The sequence below is a fragment of the Falco naumanni genome, unplaced genomic scaffold (genome assembly GCF_017639655.2).
Source record: "Falco naumanni isolate bFalNau1 unplaced genomic scaffold, bFalNau1.pat scaffold_196_arrow_pat_ctg1, whole genome shotgun sequence".
NCBI lineage: Eukaryota > Metazoa > Chordata > Aves > Falconiformes > Falconidae > Falco > Falco naumanni.
Genome location: NW_024427390.1, coordinates 32,104 through 51,316, shown reverse-complemented (window position 1 = coordinate 51,316; position 19,213 = coordinate 32,104). Strand labels below are relative to the sequence as shown.

Sequence of the window (19,213 nt, the reverse complement as noted above, 5' to 3'; positions counted from 1 at the left end):
AAAATGGCCGCCCAAGGGGGGTCCCCACCGCAAAATGGCCGCGAAAGTGGAGTCCCCACCACAAAATGGCCGCCCAAGGGGGGTCCCCATCACAAAATGGCCACCAAAGTGGGGTCCAATCATAAAATGGCCACCCAAGGGGGGATCCCCACCGCAAAATGGCCGCCCAAGGGGGGTCCCCACCACAAAATGGCCGCCCAAGGGGGGTCCCCATTACAAAATGGCCGCCAGGCGAGCCCATCTCATAAAACGGGGCGGGGGGGGGGGGTTCAGCTGCGCCCCCAAAGAAGTTTTGACACCCCAAAATTTTACAAGGGATTAAAAAAATTGTAAAATTTTAATTTTTAAAATTTCGGGGTGCTGGGGGAGGCAGATTTTGGGGACCCCCCACCCATTCCCCCCCCCCCCAGCACCTCCCCCATGGTACCTTCTTGCGGTGCCACTTGTGCTGCTCCCGGCGGGGCTCTACCAACTGCGGGGGGAAACGGGGGGGAGGGGTGGGGTGAAGGGGTTTTTGAGGTGAAAAAGTGGGATTTTGGGGTGAAAAAGTGGGATTTTGGGGGCGCTCACCGGCAGGAATCGGGGCTCCACGGTGAAATTGGGGGGCAGCGGCGGCTCCCTGCTGCCACGGCCGGCGGTGGGGGGGGGGACAATTCTCAGGGTCCCCCCCCGGGTCCCGAAGCCCCTCCAGGCAGCGAAGCTCCAGCTGGGGGGTCCCCAAATTTTAGGGGAAGGGTCCCCCCCCTCAAATTCCCCTCAAATTTCCCCTCACATTCCCCTCGAATTTCCCCATAAATTCCCCTCAAATTCCTATTTCCCTTCACATTTCTCCTCACATTCCCCTCAAATTTCCCCATAAATTCCCCTCAATTTCCCACCAAATTTCCCTCAATTTCCCCTTAAATTTCCCCCAATTTCCCCTCAAATTTCCCCCGATTTTCCCTCAAATTTCCCCCGATTTTCCCTCAAATTTCCCCCTATTTCCCCCTCACATTTCCCCTCAAATTTCCCCATAAATTTCCCTCAATTTCCCCTCACATTCCTCTTAAATTCCGCCTGATTTCCCTCAGATTCCCCCTATTTCCCCCTCCCATTCCCCTCAATTTCCCCTCAAATTTCCCCATAAATTTCCCTCAATTTCCCCCCACATTCCCCCTCAAATTTCCCCATAAATTCCGCCCGATTTCCCTCTCACATTCCCCTCAATTTCCGCTCAAATTTCCCCATAAATTCCCCTCCCATTCCCCTCAAATTTCCCTCACATTCCCCCTCAATTTCCCCTCACATTCCCCTTAAATTCCCCCATAAATTCCACCCGATTTCCCTCAAATTCCCCCTATTCCCCCTCCCATTCCCCTCAATTTCCCCTTAAATTCCCCTCAAATTTCCCCTCAATTTCCCCCCTCAATTTTCCCCATAAATTCCCCTCAATTTTCCCCATAAATTCCCCTCAATTCTCCCCTCACATTCCTCCTAAATTCCCCCTCAATTCCCCCTCAATTCCCTCAAATTCCCCCTCAATTCCCTCAAATTCCCCCTCAATTCCCTCAAATTCCCCCTCAATTCCCTCAAATTCCCCCTCAATTCCCTCAAATTCCCCCTCAATTCCCTCAAATTCCCCCTCACATTCCCTCAAATTCCCCCTCAATTCCCTCAAATTCCCCCTCACATTCCCTCAAATTCCCCCTCAATTCCCTCAAATTCCCCCTCAATTCCCTCAAATTCCCCCTCAATTCCCTCAAATTCCCCCTCAATTCCCTCAAATTCCCCCTCAATTCCCTCAAATTCCCCCTCACATTCCCTCAAATTCCCCCTCACATTCCCTCAAATTCCCCCTCACATTCCCTCAAATTCCCCCTCACATTCCCTCAAATTCCCCCTCAATTCCCTCAAATTCCCCCTCACATTCCCTCAAATTCCCCCTCACATTCCCCTCAAATTTCCCCATAAATTTCCCTCAATTTCCCCTCACATTACCCTCAAATTCCCCCCGATTTCCCTCAAATTCCCCCTATTTCCCCTTAAATTCCCCTCGAATTTCCCCTTAAATTCCCCCTCAACTTTCCCCTCAAATTTCCCCTCACATTCCTCCTAAATTTCCCCTCACATTCCTCCTAAATTCCCCCTCAATTCCCTCAAATTTCCCCATAAATTTCCCTCAATTTCCCCCTCAGTTTCCCCTCACATTCCCCTTAAATTCCCCCTCAAATTTCCCCATAAATTCCGCCCGGTTTCCCCTCAAATTTCCCCATAAATTCCCCTCGATTTCCCCTCCCATTCCCCTCAATTTCCCCTTAAATTCCCCTCACATTTCCCCTCCCATTCCCCTCAATTCCCCTCACATTTCCCCTCACATTTCCCCTCACATTTCCCCTCACATTTCCCCTCACATTTCCCCTCACATTTCCCCTCACATTTCCCCTCACATTTCCCCTCACATTTCCCCTCACATTTCCCCTCACATTTCCCCCAAACTGGGAGGGGGGACCCCAAAATCACCCTGGGGGGCTCCTTACCTCCCCTCAGGGGGTCGAGATATTTAAAGTGAGGGGGGGGGGAGGGGCGGTTCCCCTCCATTTTTTCCCATGGTGCCCCCCCCCCCCCCCAAAATGGCGGGAAAAAATTGCGGGAAAAAATGGCGAGAAAAAACGGGGGGTGGGGGGGGAAAAAGGGCGGGAAAAAAGGGCGGGAAAAAAGGGCGGGAAAAAGGGGACACCCCCCCCCCCCCAATTCACTCACCTCCACCAATTTCTTACTGTTCTTCTTCGGGGGGGGGGTCCCGCGCCGCCCCGTTGGGGACCAAGCGATGCTTCTGGAAGGTCAGCTTCAACCCCTCCTCCTGCCACACAACGGGGGGACACCCCCCCCCCCCCCCCCAATTAAGCCCCTCCCCCATTTCTAACCCCTCCCCCTTTTAATTAGAGGGGGGGGCACCCCAAAAATCCCCCACCCCCCCCCCCCCCAGTTCCTTACGTCTTTAATCTGCACCGTGAACTCCTTCTCCTCGTGGCGCAGGCGGGTGTAAGGGGGGGGGGTCGCTGGGGGGAGGGGGGGGGGGGGAGGGGGGTGGTGGGGGGAGGGGGGTGGGGTAACCCCCCGGGACCCCCCCCCAAATTCTCCAGCGGCCACTCGCCCGCCAGCACCGCTTGGCACACCAGGTCCAGCCGGCGGATCAGGGCCCGATCCTGGGGGGGGGAGGGGCGTCAATATAGGGGAACCCCCCATCCCCCACCCCAGAAATGTGGGGGGGGGGGCTCCACTCCAGCCCTCACCCCCCTCCCCCCCCAAAATTGGGGGAGGGCGGGGCTAAAGGGGTCGTCCCATCCCCCCCCCCCTACCTTGGGCCAGTCGTGGAGGTGCCGGGGGGCCGGGGGGGGGCCCTGGGGGGGGGTCCCGGGGGGGGGCGCGGGAGACCCCCCCCCCTCCGCAAAGGGGGGGGCGACCCCTCCTCCTCTTCCTCTTCCTCTTCCTCCTCCTCTTCCTCTTCCTCCTCCTCCTCCTCTTCCTCCTCCTCCCCCCCGCACGACGGCTCCGCACCTGGGGAGGACACACACACACGTGAGGGGTCTCCTGCCCCTCCCCCACGGTGGTGGAACACCCACCCCAGCCCCCCACCCCCATTTTTAGGGGGTTCTGGAAGGGGCTGGGGGGGGGGCGGGTCTCATCATCTGGAGCCAAGGAGGTTCTCCCAGGGTGGTGGAGATGCTCCAAGGACAGACGGGGTCACGCCACGGGGTTTGGGGGGGGGCAACCAGGTTTCTTGGGGTCCCTCCAAGGTTTTTTGGGGTCCCACCACGATTTTCTGGGGTCCCACCATGACTTTTTGGGGTCCCGCCCCGATTTTCTGGGGTTCTCCAAGGTTTGTTGGGGTCCCACCATGATTTTTTGGGGTTCTCTCAGGTTTGTTGGGGTCCCACCACAACTTTTTGGGGTCCCGCCACGATTTTCTGGGGTTCTCCAAGGTTTGTTGGGGTCCCACCATGATTTTTTGGGGTTCTCTCAGGTTTGTTGGGGTCCCACCATGACTTGTTGGGGTCCCACCACAATTTCTGGGGGTTCTCCAAGGTTTGTTGGGGTCCCACCACGATTTTTTGGGGTTCTCCCAGGTTTGTTGGGGTCCCACCACGATTTTTTGGGGTTCTCTCAGGTTTGTTGGGGTCCCACCACGACTTTTTGGTGTCCCACCCCGATTTTCTGGGGTTCTCCAAGGTTTTTTGGGGTCCCACCACGATTTTTTGGGGTTCTCCACGGTTTGTTGGGGTCCCACCACGATTTTTGGGGGTTCTCCAAGGTTTGTTGGGGTCCCACCACGATTTTTTGGGGTTCTCCAAGGTTTGTTGGGGTCCCACCACGATTTTTTGGGGTTCTCCAAGGTTTGTTGGGGTCCCACCACGACTTTTTGGGGTCCCACCACGACTTTTTGGGGTCCCACCACGACTTTTTGGGGTCCCACCACGACTTCCTGGGGTCGTTCCTCACCCCTGTCCTCGTCGCTGTCCTCCTCGCAGGACGACGACTCGGAGGCGGATGCCGACAGCTTCTCCAGCTCCGAGTCCTCGTCCTCGGTGGGTGGCGCCAGTGGCGGGGGTGGATGTCCCACCATGCTCTGGGGCGGCGGCGGCGGCGGGAGTGGCGGGGGGGGTCCCCCCCACCTCAGCCTGAGCGCGGAGATAGCGCCACCGCGCCGCCGCGAAGGAGAAGTCGGGGTCCCCCAAGATGGCGGTTTCAGGGTGCGCCAAGCCGTGCCGGGCGGCTCCTCGGAGAAGTTCTCCGTCGTGGTGGCCCCGTTCCCACCACGGGGGGAGGTCGGGGCCGGGGGGCGGGCAGAGCGCCAGGCGCGCGGGGAGGAGGGGGTGGCGGAGGACCTGCTCGCGGAGGAGGCGGAGGAGGGACAGGCGGCGGAGGCCGCGAGAAGCTCGAACGGCGGAGACGGGCGAGACGGGGATGGAAGGGTCGGGAGGTTCTGGAGAAGAAGGAAAGGCGGTGGGGGAGGGGAAGAGTGACGTTGGGTTGGGCAACGTTGACCTCGGGGTGGTCAACATCTCCACCGGAGCGGCCAACGTTGACCTTGGGGTGGTCAACATCTCCACCAGAGCAGTCAACGTTGACCTCGAGGTGGTCAACATCTCCACCGGAGCGGCCAACGTTCACCTCGGGTGGGTCAACACCACCGTTGGGTTGGCCAAGGTCACCCTAGTGTTGGCCAACACCCTTGGGGTGGTCAACATCTCCACCGGAGCGGCCAACGTTGACCTCGAGGTGGTCAACATCTCCACTGGAGCGGCCAACGTTGACCTCGAGGTGGTCAACATCTCCGCTGGAGCGGCCAACATTGACCTCGGGTGGGTCAACATCTCCACCGGAGCGGCCAACGTTGACCTCGGGGTGGTCAACATCTCCACTGGAGCGGCCAACATTGACCTCGAGGTGGTCAACATCTCCACCGGAGCGGCCAACGTTGACCTCGAGGTGGTCAACATCTCCACCGGAGCGGCCAACGTTGACCTCGGGGTGGTCAACATCTCCACTGGAGCGGCCAACGTTGACCTTGGGGTGGTCAACATCTCCACCGGAGCGGCCAACGTTGACCTCGGGTGGGTCAACACCACCGTTGGGTTGGCCAAGGTCACCCTAGTGCTGGCCAACACCCTTGGGATGGTCAACATCTCCACCGGAGCGGCCAACGTTGACCTCGAGGTGGTCAACATCTCCACCGGAGCGGTCAACGTTGACCTCGAGGTGGTCAACATCTCCACCGGAGCGGCCAACGTTGACCTCGGGTGGGTCAACACCACCGTTGGGTTGGCCAAGGTCACCCTAGTGTTGGCCAACACCCTTGGGGTGGCCAATGCCACCACTGGAGTGGTCAACGTCAATGTGAGTTGGCCAACACCGTTGGGGTGGTCAACATCTCCACCGGAGCGGCCAACGTTGACCTCGAGGTGGTCAACATCTCCACCGGAGCGGCCAACGTTGACCTCGAGGTGGTCAACATCTCCACCGGAGCGGCCAACGTTGACCTTGGGGTGGTCAACATCATCGTTGGGTTGGCCAAGGTCATCCCTGAGGTGGTCAACGCCAACCTCGGCTGATGGTGACCCCACAGATCCTACCAGGCCCATGGAGATGTCCCCAAGGCCTTGGAGAGCTCCGTATTTCCATGGAGATGTCCTCAACCCCATGGGGAATTCCAGATCTCCATGGGGAGGTCCTCAACTCCACCAGGGAGCTCCGGATCTCCATGGGGAGGTCTCCAACTCCACCAGGGAGGTCTCCAACCTCATCAGGAGGTCCTCAACTCCACCAGGGAGCTCCGGATCTCCATGGGGAGGTCTCCAACCTCATCAAGAGGTCCTCAACTCCACCAGGGAGCTCCGGATCTCCATGGGGAGGTCTCCAACCCACCCAGGAGGTCCTCAACTCCACCAGGGAGCTCCGGATCTCCATGGTGAGATCTCCAACCTCATCAGGAGGTCCTCAACTCCACCAGGGAGCTCCGGATCTCCATGGGGAGGTCTCCAACCCACCCAGGAGGTCCTCCCCTCCCCCGGGAAGCCCCCCACCGCGTGTCCCCTGCCCCGTACCGTCTCCGGGAGCGGGCGGCAGGCGGCAAACCTGCCGGCACATGGCGACGAAACCGTGGAAGAACTTGGTGAGGTTCTCGTCCGTCTTCTTCTCCAGGCGGGCCAAGGCGCGGAAGCGCCCCCAGCGGAAGCGCCCGCCCTCGGGGTCAAACTCCACCCCGAAGCTGGAGGCCACGCGGTAGAAGTCGGCCTGTTCCCGGCGCGTCCACCTGCCCCCACCCAAAAAAAGGGGTCTTGGAGGGTGGTGGAACCCCAAAACTCCAGGGCTGGAGGTCCTGCACCCCAAGAACCCCATGGATGATGTCCCTCAAGCCCAGAACTCCAGCGCTGGAGGTCCTGCACCCCGAGAACCCCATGGATGACGTCCCTCAACCCCAGAACTCCAGGGCTGGAGGTCCTGCACCCCGAGAACCCCATGGATGACGTCCCTCAACCCCAGAACTCCAGGGCTGGAGGTCCTGCACCCCAAGAACCCCATGGATGACGTCCCTCAACCCCAAAGCTCCAGGGCTGGAGGTCCTGCACCCCGAGAACCCCACGGATGACGTCCCTCAACCCCAGAACTCCAGGGCTGGAGGTCCTGCACCCCAAGAACCCCATGGATGACGTCCCTCAACCCCAGAACTCCAGGGCTGGAGGTCCTGCACCCCAAGAACCCCATGGATGACGTCCCTCAACCCCAGAACTCCAGGGCTGGAGGTCCTGCACCCCAAGAACCCCATGGATGATGTCCCCCAACCCCAGAACTCCAGGGCTGGAGGTCCTGCACCCCAAGAACCCCATGGATGACGTCCCTCAACCCCAAAGCTCCAGGGCTGGAGGTCCTGCACCCCAAGAACCCCATGGATGACGTCCCTCAACCCCAGAACTCCAGCGCTGGAGGTCCTGCACCCCAAGAACCCCATGGATGATGTCCCTCAACCCCAGAACTCCAGGGCTGGAGGTCCTGCACCCCAAGAACCCCATGGATGACGTCCCTCAACCCCAGAACTCCAGGGCTGGAGGTCCTGCACCCCAACCTTGGGTAGGTGCCCCCCCCCCCCCCCCCCCCCCCGCCCCGTACCGCTGCTGCTTCTCCCTGCGCGCCATCTCCCGCAGCCTGCAGGCCGCCTCGGAGCGCCGCCGCCGTCGCTCGCCCCGCTCGGGCGCGTCGCCGCGGAGCCGCTGGCGCTGGCAGGAGCGCTGGCACGCCGTGATCAGCCGCCGCAGCCGCGCCGTCAGCACCGAGCCCGCCGGCCAGAACGGCTGGCCCGCCTGCGGGGGCTGGCCTGGGGGGGGGAGGGGCGAGGGTCAGGGGGGGCCACCAGCCCCCCGCGGTCCTGGGCAGCTCCTGGGGGCCCATGGAGCTCCTGGGGGCCCACGATCTCCTCAGGGTTCCATAACACCTCCTGGGGTCCTACAGATCTCCCCCGGTTCCTACAGATCTCCTGGGTTCCTACGGATCTCCTCAGGGTTCCATAACACCTCCCGGGGTCCTACAGATCTCCCCGGGTTCCTACAGATCTCCCGGGTTCCTACAGATCTCCTGGAGGCCCACGATCTCCTCAGGGTTCCATAACACCTCCCGGGGTCCTACAGATCTCCTGGGGTCCTACGGATCTCCCGGGTTCCTACAGATCTCCTGGAGGCCCACGATCTCCTCAGGGTTCCATAAAACCTCCTGGGGTCCTACAGATCTCCCCGGGTTCCTACAGATCTCCCCGGGTTCCTACGGATCTCCTGGGGGCCCACGATCTCCTCAGGGTTCCATAACACCTCCTGGGGTCCTACAGATCTCCCCAGGTTCCTAGGGAGCTCCTGGGGGCCCACGATCTCCTCAGGGTTCCATAACACCTCCTGGGGTCCTACAGATCTCCCCCGGTTCCTACGGATCTCCTGGGTTCCTACGGATCTCCTCAGGGTTCCAGAACACCTCCCGGGGTCCTACAGATCTCCCCGGGTTCCTACAGAGCTCCTAGGGGCCCACGATCTCCTCAGGGTTCCATAAAACCTCCTGGGGTCCTACGGATCTCCCCAGGGTCCTACGGAGCTCCTGGGGACCTACAGATCTTCCCAGGTTCCTATGGAGCTCCTGGGGACCTACAGATCTCCCCAGGTTCATACGGATCTCCCCGGGGTCCTATGAGCCCCCCCAGGGTCCTACAGAACTCCTGGGGTCCCACGATCTCCTCAGGGTTCCATAACACCTCCTAGGGTCCTACAGATCTCCTGGGGTCCCATGGATCCTCCTCGGGTTCCTATGGATCTCCTCGGGGTCCCATGAAACCTCCTGGGGCCCTACAGATCTCCTGGGCTCCTATGGATCTCCTCAGGGTCCCATGAGCCCCCTGGCATTCTATGGATCTCCTGAGGTTCCTATGGATCTCCTCGGGGGTCCCATAAAACCTCCTGGGGCCCTACAGATCTCCTCAGGTTCCTAAGGATCTCCTGGGGTTCCCATGAGCCCCCTGGGGTCCTATGGATCTCCTCGGGGGTCCCATAAAACCTCCTCGGGTTCCTATGGATCTCCTGGGGTTCCTATGGATCTCCTGGGGTTCCTACGGATCTCCTGGGGTTCCCACGAGCCCCCTGGGGTCCCCATGGATCTCCTGAGGTTCCTACGGATCTCCTCAGGTCCCACAGGGATGCAGGGCAGAGCCACCCTACAGGGCTGGGGGTGGGGTGGGGGGAGGGTCTCTATAGGGGCAGCCCTATAGGACCGGGGGGGACCCTATAGGACCGGGGGGGACCCTATAGGACCGGGGGGGGGACCCTATAGGACCGGGGGGGGACCCTATAGGACCGGGGGGGGACCCTATAGGACCGGGGGGGACCCTATAGGACCGGGGGGGACCCTATAGAATTACCTTCATCCCCGTCCACCACCGAGATCTCCTCGTCCAGCAGCATCAGGGGGTCCGCCTGGTGGGGGAGGGGGGGGCAGCAGGGTCACCTCCATCCCCCATCCCCCACCCACCCCCCCTCACGGGGGTGCATATAGAGGGGGGGGGGGACGTATAGATTTGGGGGGTGGGGGGAGGGGTACAGGCGGTGTGTCCCCAGCCCCACCCCCAACTTCTCACCTCGTCGTCCACCTCCTTGGCCACCCCCGGGAGGGGTTTGTACTCGGGGTCCTCGCAGTCCTTGTCGAAGTCCACGCTGGGGGAGGGGCACAGAGGGGAGGACACACCCCCCCACACAAAATAAGGACCCATCCCCCCCCCCCCCCCCCCCCAAAAAAAAACCCCACAGGAACCTCCCCCTCCCCCCAAAACCCACGTCCCCACCACCACACCACGGGGCGCCTCAGCAGGTCAGGAAGGTCAACTCAGCCCGGCCACGCGCCGGTCAGTATTAGCATGGCGTGGTCATCAGCGGCACCTCAGAAATTTTGGGGTGGGGGTGGAAATGGGGGTGGGGTACCACAAAGCGGGGCTGGGGCACCCCAAAACACCACAAAGAGGGTCTGGAGAACCTCAAAGGTGGGCTGGAGGACCCAAAAAACGTCCCAAAGAGGGGCTGGAGAACATCAAGACACCTCAAAGGGGGTCTGGAGAACCACAAAGGGGGTTTGGAGCTCCCCAAGACACCACAAAAAGGACTGGAAAACCTCCAAGGTGGTCTAGAGCACCTCAAGACCCCCCAGAGAAGGTCTGGAGGACCTCAAAGGTGGTCTAGAGCACCCCAAGACTCCACAAAGAAGGTCTGGAGAACTCCAATACTACACAAAGAAGGTCTGGAGCACCTCAAAAGTGGTCTGGAGCACCTGAAGACCCCCCAGAGAAGGTCTGGAGAACCTCCAAGAAGGTCTGGAGCACCCCAAGACACCACAAAGGGGGTCTGGAGAACCTCACAGGTGCTTTGGAGCACCCCAAGACTCCCCAAAGAAGGTCTGCAGAACCTCCAAGAAGATCTGGAGCACCCCAAAACTCCCCAAAGGTGGTCTGGAGAACCTCAAAGGTGGTTTGGAGCTCCCCAGACTCCACAAAGAAGGTCTGGAGCCCCTCAAGACACCTCAAAGAAGGTCTGGAGCCCCTCAAAAGTGGTCTGGAGCACCTCAAGACTCCCCAAAGAAGGTCTGGAGAACCTCACAGTTGGTCTAGAGCACCCCAAACCTCCCTAAAGAAGGTCTGGAGAACCTCTAAGAAGGTCTGGAGCACCCCAAGACTCCACAAAGAAGGTCTGGAGAACCTCTAAGATGGTCTGGAGAACCCCAAGACTCCCCAGAGAAGATCTGGAGAACCTCACAGGTGGTCTGGAGCGCCCCAAACCTCCCCAAAGAAGACCTGGAGAACCTCAAGACCCCCCAGAGAAGATCTGGAGAACCTCACAGGTGGTCTGGAGCGCCCCAAACCTCCCCAAAGAAGACCTGGAGAACCTCAAGACCCCCCAGAGAAGATCTGGAGAACCTCCAAGGTGGTCTGGAGCGCCCCAAACCTCCCCAAAGAAGACCTGGAGAACCTCAAGACCCCCCCAGAGAAGATCTGGAGAACCTCCAAGGTGGTCTGGAGCGCCCCAAACCTCCCCAAAGAAGACCTGGAGAACCTCAAGACCCCCCAGAGAAGATCTGGAGAACCTCCAGGGTCGTCTGGAGCGCCCCAAACCTCCCCAAAGAAGACCTGGAGAACCTCAAGACCCCCCCAGAGAAGATCTGGAGAACCTCCAGGGTGGTCTGGAGCACCCCAAACCTCCCCAAAGAAGACCTGGAGAACCTCAAGACCCCCCAGAGAAGATCTGGAGAACCTCCAGGGTGGTCTGGAGCGCCCCAAACCTCCCCAAAGAAGACCTGGAGAACCTCAAGACCCCCCAGAGAAGACCTGGAGAACCTCCAAGGCGTGGGGGGACCCCCGTGGACTCACCCCTCCCCGACGTCCAAGCGCTGCTCGGCAGCGATAGCCTTCTCGTCGGGGCGGCCGGCCTTCTCCAGGAAGCAGAGCGCGGGGTCGGCGCGCATGGTGTTGTACTTCTCGTAGCCTGTCCCCACCCCACCCCACCCCACCAAAACAAAAACCAAAAAAAAAGGGACACACACGCACCGTCACGACCCCAATTCTGCTGGATTTCACCCCAAAAAGTGTCTCCACCCCGCCCCGCCCCCACCGGGCGACGTACCGTGTTTGAAGACCCCGATGAGGAGGGATTTGTCGGCCTCGGCGTCCCACCACGCCGTCGGCACCTCCAGCTGCTCCACCAGCGGGAACCAGATGTCGATCTCGCTGGAAGGGGGGGACAAAAACGGGGGAGGGGGTCAGGGGAACCCCCAAAGCGGGGCCCGAGCACCCCTGGAGACACCAGAGAAGGTCTGGAGAACCTCCAAGATGGTCTGGAGCACCCCAAGACTCCATAAAGAAGATCTGGAGAACCTCAAAGGTGCTTTGGAGCACCCCAAGACTCCAGAGAAGGTCTGGAGAACCTCCAAGAAGGTCTGGAGCACCCCAAGACTCCCCAGAGAAGGTCTGGAGAACCTCAAAGGTGCTTTGGAGCACCCCAAGACACCACAAAGAAGGTCTGGAGAACCTCCAAGAAGGTCTGGAGCACCCCAAGACTCCACAAAGAGGGTCTGGAGAACCTCCAAGAAGGTCTGGAGCACCCCAAGACACCACAAAGAAGGTCTGGAGAACCTCCAAGGTGGTCTGGAGCACCCCAAGACTCCCCAGAGAAGGTCTGGAGAACCTCACAGGTGGTCTGCAGAACCTCCAAGATGGTCTGGAGCTCCCCAAGACCCCCCAGAGAAGGTCTGGAGAACCTCCAAGATGGTCTGAAGAACCTCCAAGAAGGTCTGGAGAACCTCAGGACTCCCCAGAGAAGGTCTGGAGAACCTCCAAGATGGTCTGGAGCACCCCAAGACCCCCCAGAGAAGGTCTGGAGAACCTCACAGGTGGTCTGGAGCACCCCAAGACTCCCCAGAGAAGGTCTGGAGAACCTCCAAATAGGTCTGGGGCACCCCAAGACTCCACAAAGAAGGTCTGGAGAACCTCAAAGGTGGTCTGGAGCACCTGAAGACCCCCCAGAGAAGGTCTGGAGAACCTCACAGGTGGTCTGCAGAAGCTCCAAGATGGTCTGGAGCTCCCCAAGACCCCCCAGAGAAGGTCTGGAGAACCTCCAAGAAGGTCTGGAGCTCCCCAAGACTCCCCAGAGAAGGTCTGGAGAACCTCCAAGAAGGTCTGGAGCTCCCCAAGACTCCCCAGAGAAGGTCTGGAGAACCTCACAGGTGGTCTGCAGAACCTCCAAGATGGTCTGGAGCTCCCCAAGAACCCCCAGAGAAGGTCTGGAGAACCTCCAAGATGGTCTGAAGAACCTCCAAGGAGGTCTGGAGCACCCCAAGACTCCCCAGAGAAGGTCTGGAGAACCTCCAAGAAGGTCTGGAGAACCTCAGGACTCCCCAGAGAAGGTCTGCAGAACCTCCAAGAAGGTCTGGAGCTCCCCAAGACTCCCCAGAGAAGGTCTGGAGAACCTCACAGGTGGTCTGCAGAATCTCCAAGATGGTCTGGAGCTCCCCAAGACCCCCCAGAGAAGGTCTGGAGAACCTCCAAGATGGTCTTAAGAACCTCCAAGAAGGTCTGGAGCACCCCAAGACTCCCCAGAGAAGGTCTGGAGAACCTCCAAGAAGGTCTGGAGCACCCCAAGACCCCCCAGAGAAGGTCTGGAGAACCTCCAAGATGGTCTGGAGCACCCCAAGACTCCCCAGAGAAGGTCTGGAGAACCTCAAAGCACCCCAAGACTCCCCAGAGAAGGTCTGGAGAACCTCAAAGCACCCCAAGACTCCCCAGAGAAGGTCTTAAGAACCTCCGAGAAGGTCTGGAGCACCCCAAGACTCCCCAAAGAAGGTCTGGAGAACCTCCAAGATGGTCTAGAGCTCCCCAAGACTCCCCAGAGAAGGTCTGGAGAACCTCCAAGAAGGTCTGGAGAACCTCAGGACTCCCCAGAGAAGGTCTGGAGAACCTCCAAGGTGGTCTGGAGCACCCCAAGACTCCCCAGAGAAGGTCTGGAGAACCTCCAAGAAGGTCTGGAGCTCCCCAAGACCCCACAGAGAAGGTCTGGAGAACCTCCAAGAAGGTCTGGAGCACCCCAAGACTCCCCAAAGAAGGTCTGGAGAACCTCAAAGGTGCTTTGGAGCACCCCAAGACTCCCCAAAGAAGGTCTGGAGAACCTCCAAGAAGGTCTGGAGCACCCCAAGACTCCCCAGAGAAGGTCTGGAGAACCTCCAAGAAGGTCTGGAGCACCCCAAGACTCCCCAAAGAAGGTCTGGAGAACCTCAAAGGTGGTTTGGAGCACCCCAAGACACCACAAAGAAGGTCTGGAGAACCTCCAAGGTGGTTTGGAGCACCCCAAGACTCCCCAGAGAAGGTCTGGAGAACCTCCAAGAAGGTCTGGAGCACCCCAAGACTCCCCAGAGAAGGTCTGGAGAACCTCCGAGAAGGTCTGGAGCACCCCAAGACTCCCCAGAGAAGGTCTGGAGAACCTCACAGGTGGTCTGCAGAACCTCCAAGATGGTCTGGAGCTCCCCAAGACCCCCCAGAGAAGGTCTGGAGAACCTCCAAGATGGTCTGAAGAACCTCCAAGAAGGTCTGGAGAACCTCAGGACTCCCCAGAGAAGGTCTGGAGAACCTCCAAGGTGGTCTGGGGCACCCCAAGACACCACAAAAAAGGTCTGGAGAATCTCCAAGGTGGTCTGGAGCACCCCAAGACTCCCCAGAGAAGGTCTGGAGAACCTCCAAGATGGTCTAGAGCTCCCCAAGACTCCCCAGAGAAGACCTGGAGAACCTCCACTCAAGGTCCTACGGCCTCACCTGGCCACCGCTCCCGCCAGCACCTTCTCCGCCTGGTCCCCGATGACCTCCTGCCGCAGGTAGTAGAGCATCCGTACCCTCAGCAGAACCCTGGGAGAAGACGGGTGGGACAGGGGTGGTGGGAGGGAGGTCAACCCAACCTGGAGGCACCTCCGGGAGGTCAAGGGGGAGAAGAAGACCTCCGAGGAGGACCTCCCCACCCACTTGTTGCACTGGTGCTTGAGGTGCTTCTTGTAGCTCTCGTCCTGGAAGAGGGTGTCGGGGTTGTACTTGCGGATCCACTCGGCCTTGTGGACATCAAAGGTGGACATCTGGGCCTTGACCTTCTTGCCCTTGCGACCACGAGGGACCGGGATGGAAAGTCCTGGAGAAGAAGGACGGGAGCGAACGGTGAGGAACGTCCCGGTGGACACCGACCAACGTCTGCTGCTTGGTCGGCACCACGGCACAGCTGGAGAGAGACTCGGTCCAGCGTCGCGGAGAACTTCCCGGTGGTTGCCACCACAGCACACCTGGACCTAAACCAGGTCCATCATCTCTGAGAACCTCCCTGTGGTTGCCACCACAGAAGACCTGGACCTAAACTGGGTCCATCATCTCCACCAAGAGCCTCCCTGTGGTTGCCACCACAGCAGACCTAGACCCAGACTTGGTCCATGATCTCCACCAAGAACTTCCCGGTGGTTGCCACCACAGCAGACCTAGACCCAGACTTGGTCCATGATCTCCACCAAGAACTTCCCTGTGGTTGCCACCACAGCACACCTGGACCTAAACCGGGTCCAGTATCTCCACCAAGAGCCTCCCTGTGGTTGCCACCACAGCAGACCTAGACCCAGACTTGGTCCATGATCTCCACCAAGAACCTCCCTGTGGTTGCCACCACAGCACACCTGGACCTAAACTGGGTCCATCATCTCTGAGAACTTCCCTGTGGTTGCCACCACAGCACACCTGGACCTAAACTGGGTCCATCGTCTCCACCAAGAACTTCACTGTGGTTGCCACCACAGAAGACCTGGACCTAAACTGGGTCCATCATCTCTGAGAACTTCCCTATGGTTGCCACCACAGCACACCTGGACCTAAACTGGGTCCATCATCTCTGAGAACTTCCCTGTGGTTGCCACCACAGCACACCTGGAGCCAGACTTGGTCCAGTATCTCCACCAAGAACCTCCCTGTGGTTGCCACCGCAGCACACCTGGACCTAAACTGGGCCCAGTATCTCCACCAAGAACCTCCCTGTGGTTGCCACCACAGAAGACCTGGCCCTAAACCGGGTCCATTATCTCTGAGAACCTCCCTGTGGTTGCCACCACAGCACACCTGGACCTAAATTGGGTCCATCATCTCCACCAAGAACCTCCCTGTGGTTGCCACCACAGAAGACCTGGCCCTAAACCGGGTCCATCATCTTTGAGAACCTCCCTGTGGTTGCCACCACAGCAGACCTGGACCTAAACCGGGTCCATTATCTCCACCAAGAACCTCCCAGCGGTTGCCACCACAGCAAGGACCCAAGAAGGTCCTCGGTTGTCCCCGAGGTGCCGCAGGACCTCACCCGAGTGGTTCTGGAGCTCCTTGGCCTTGCCGTTCTCGCTGGGGCTGATGAGGTCCCAGATGAAGCCCTTGATGTTCTCGTCGCCGCGGTAGTGGAGAAGACAGTAGACCAAGATGGCCCGGCAGATGGTCTCCACGTCCCGCTCCGAGAGGCGCCGCTTGAAGCGCCCGTGGGACAAGATCTCCCGCCAGCGGCCCCACCTGCGGGTAGAAGACACGGGGCGGAGGTCAGCGGTTCCTTCACCTCCCAGGGGCCACCTCCACCCAGCCTCTGCTCGTGGTGGCCACCAGAAGAGCCGTTAGCTGGTCTGCTCTCTCCAAAAACATCTGCTGGTGGTTGCCACCACGGCAGAGCTGGGAGCGAGAACCTCCTTGTGGTTGCCACCACAGCAGACCTGGAGCCAGACTTGGTCCATTATCTCTGAGAACCTCCCTGTGGTTGCCACCACAGCACACCTGGAGCCAGACTTGGTCCATCATCTCCACCAAGAACTTCCCTGTGGTTGCCACCACAGCAGAGCTGGACCTAAACTGGGTCCATTATCTCCAGCAAGAACTTCCCTGTGGTTGCCACCACAGCAGAGCTGGACCTAAACTGGGTCCATTATCTCCACCAAGAACTTCCCTGTGGTTGCCACCACAGCAGAGCTGGACCTAAACTGGGTCCATTATCTCCAGCAAGAACTTCCCTGTGGTTGCCACCACAGCAGAGCTGGACCTAAACTGGGTCCATTATCTCCACCGAGAACTTCCCTGTGGTTGCCACCACAGCAGAGCTGGACCTAAACTGGGTCCATCATCTCCAGCAAGAACTTCCCTGTGGTTGCCACCACAGCAGATCTGGGACCGAGAACTTCCCTGTGGTTGCCACCAGAGCAGATCTGGGACCGAGAACTTCCCTGTGGTTGCCACCAGAGCACAGCTGGACCTAAACTGGGTCCATTATCTCCACCAAGAACTTCCCTGTGGTTGCCACCAGAGCAGATCTGGGACCAAGAACTTCCCTGTGGTTGCCACCAGAGCAGATCTAGGACCGAGAACCTCCCCGTGGTTGCCACCACAGCAGATCTAGGACCGAGAACCTCCCCGTGGTTGCCACCACAGCAGATCTAGGACCGAGAACCTCCCCGTGGTTGCCACCAGAGCAGCGGCGTCCCCAAGCCCGCCCTCACCCGTAGACCAGGAGATGTTTCTCCACGCGGAAGCAGTCGGTGCGGCCGTAGGCGTGGTGCAAGGCGTGGTGGTGCCGGTCGTGACGCCTGGACCTCGGTTTCTCCTCGTCTTCGCTCTCCAGGTCCGAGAACTCCACCAGGTCGTCGTCCCGTAACGTGCTGAAGTGGCGCGTCTGCTTGCGCACCCGCGGCGTGTCGATCACCAGGTTGTTCTGGAGGCCAGAAGATCCGTCAGGAACCGGCTCCGCCCACCCCCCCCCCCTGCGGGCCACCCCTCCCCCGCCGTCACCACCACCTTGCTGTTGAGAAGGTCCAGGTCCAGGTCGGCTTTCTTGGCCCACTTCTGCCAGAAGTTGGGGTCATCCAAGGCGATGTCCGTGCGGTTCTCGGAAGCCACGAAGCTCGCCTGGGGTGGACACCACGAGTTGGGAGACCTTGGAGGACCTCCCGGAGGGAAGATGTCCTCCCCACCACCACCACCACCAGCGGTGGGAAGGGACCTTTGGAGATACCTTGGCGAAGGTGGACCCTTTCCCCTCGCTCTCGATGGTGATGGTGGTGGTGCGGCGCAGAAGAATCTGGTCGATGTCCTCCTCGCAGAACTTGGAACCTTCATCGTCTTCTTCCATGATGGCCGCGTAGGCCCCCTTGCGCAGCAGGTCCTCGATCTCCTTCTTGGAGAACTGCTGGATCTGCCGGTGGGGGTGGAGAAGACGGGGACAACCTGGGGTGAAGGCAGCCGGCCAGGATGGTGGTCCAAACCCCTGAGGTTCTCCTCCCACCCCAAACCATCTCCGAGACCGACGGCCCTCAAGATGAGGGTCTTCACGCCCCGTTCCCCTGGGACAACCCCGTCACCAAGGTCTCCACGCTTGGAAGGTCTCCATCATCGGGGTCTTCAAACCCGGTTTCTCATGGAGGACCCAATCCACGGGGTCTTCAGGCCCCACTTCCCTTGGAGAACCCATTCTACAAGGTCTCCACGCGCTGGTCCACGTGGAAGACCTCCACCCCAAGACCTCCTGGAAGACCTCCACCCCAAGACCTCCTGGCCCCGTTCCTCATGGAAGACCTCCACCCCAAGACCTCCTGGCCCCGATCCTCATGGAAGACCTCCACCCCAAGACCTCCTGGCCACGTTCCTCATGGAAGACCTCCACCCCAAGACCTCCCGGCCCCGTTCCTCATGGAAGACCTCCACCCCAAGACCTCCCGGCCCCGTTCCTCGTGGAAGACCTCCACCCCGAGACCTCCTGGCCCCGTTCCTCGTGGAAGACCTCCACCCCAAGACCTCCTGGCCCCGTTCCTCATGGAAGACCTCCACCCCAAGACCTCCTGGCCCCGATCCTCATGGAAGACCTCCACCCCAAGACCTCCTGGCCACGTTCCTCATGGAAGACCTCCACCCCAAGACCTCCCGGCCCCGTTCCTCATGGAAGACCTCCACCCCAAGACCTCCTGGCCCCGTTCCTCATGGAAGACCTCCACCCCAAGACCTCCTGGCCCCGATCCTCATGGAAGACCTCCACCCCAAGACCTCCTGGCCACGTTCCTCATGGAAGACCTCCACCCCAAGACCTCCCGGCCCCGTTCCTCATGGAAGACCTCCACCCCAAGACCTCCCGGCCCCGTTCCTCATGGAAGACCTCCACCCCGAGACCTCCTGGCCCCGTTCCTCCTGGAAGACCTCCACCCCAAGACCTCCTGGCCCCGTTCCTCCTGGAAGACCTCCACCCCAAGACCTCCGGGCCACGTTCCTCATGGAAGACCTCCACCCCAAGACCTCCTGGCCCCGTTCCTCCTGGAAGACCTCCACCCCAAGACCTCCTGGCCCCGTTCCCCTTGGAAGACCTCCACCCCCAGACCTCCTGGCACCCTCGTGGAAGACCTCCACCCCAAGACCTCCTGGCCCCGTTCCTCCTGGAAGACCTCCACCCCAAGACCTCCTGGCCCCGTTCCTCATGGAAGACCTCCACCCCAAGACCTCCTGGCCCCGTTCCTCATGGAAGACCTCCATCCCAAGACCTCCTGGCCCCGTTCCTCATGGAAGACCTCCACCCCAAGACTTCCTGGCCCCGTTCCTCATGGAAGACCTCCACCCCAAGACCTCCTGGCCCCGTTCCTC

General features: G+C 60.1%; 1 protein-coding gene across 1 annotated transcript in view; it reads right to left on the bottom strand.

Annotated features, from left to right (window-relative positions):
• Positions 1 to 486: 486 nt before the first annotated feature.
• CHD8 (chromodomain helicase DNA binding protein 8) overlaps positions 487 to 19,213 on the bottom strand; it is a 38,656-nt gene continuing 19,929 nt past the window's right edge. The window contains 18 exon segments of the mRNA XM_040581380.1: positions 487 to 706; positions 2,740 to 2,839; positions 2,974 to 3,062; positions 3,065 to 3,185; positions 3,339 to 3,537; positions 4,480 to 4,963; positions 6,585 to 6,793; positions 7,648 to 7,852; positions 9,431 to 9,485; positions 9,647 to 9,722; positions 11,423 to 11,537; positions 11,676 to 11,779; positions 14,354 to 14,443; positions 14,558 to 14,717; positions 15,918 to 16,117; positions 17,089 to 17,300; positions 17,384 to 17,494; positions 17,601 to 17,780. Of these exon segments, the coding sequence (XP_040437314.1) occupies positions 2,753 to 2,839; positions 2,974 to 3,062; positions 3,065 to 3,185; positions 3,339 to 3,537; positions 4,480 to 4,963; positions 6,585 to 6,793; positions 7,648 to 7,852; positions 9,431 to 9,485; positions 9,647 to 9,722; positions 11,423 to 11,537; positions 11,676 to 11,779; positions 14,354 to 14,443; positions 14,558 to 14,717; positions 15,918 to 16,117; positions 17,089 to 17,300; positions 17,384 to 17,494; positions 17,601 to 17,780 (2,697 nt within the window). The 3' untranslated portion in view covers positions 487 to 706; positions 2,740 to 2,752.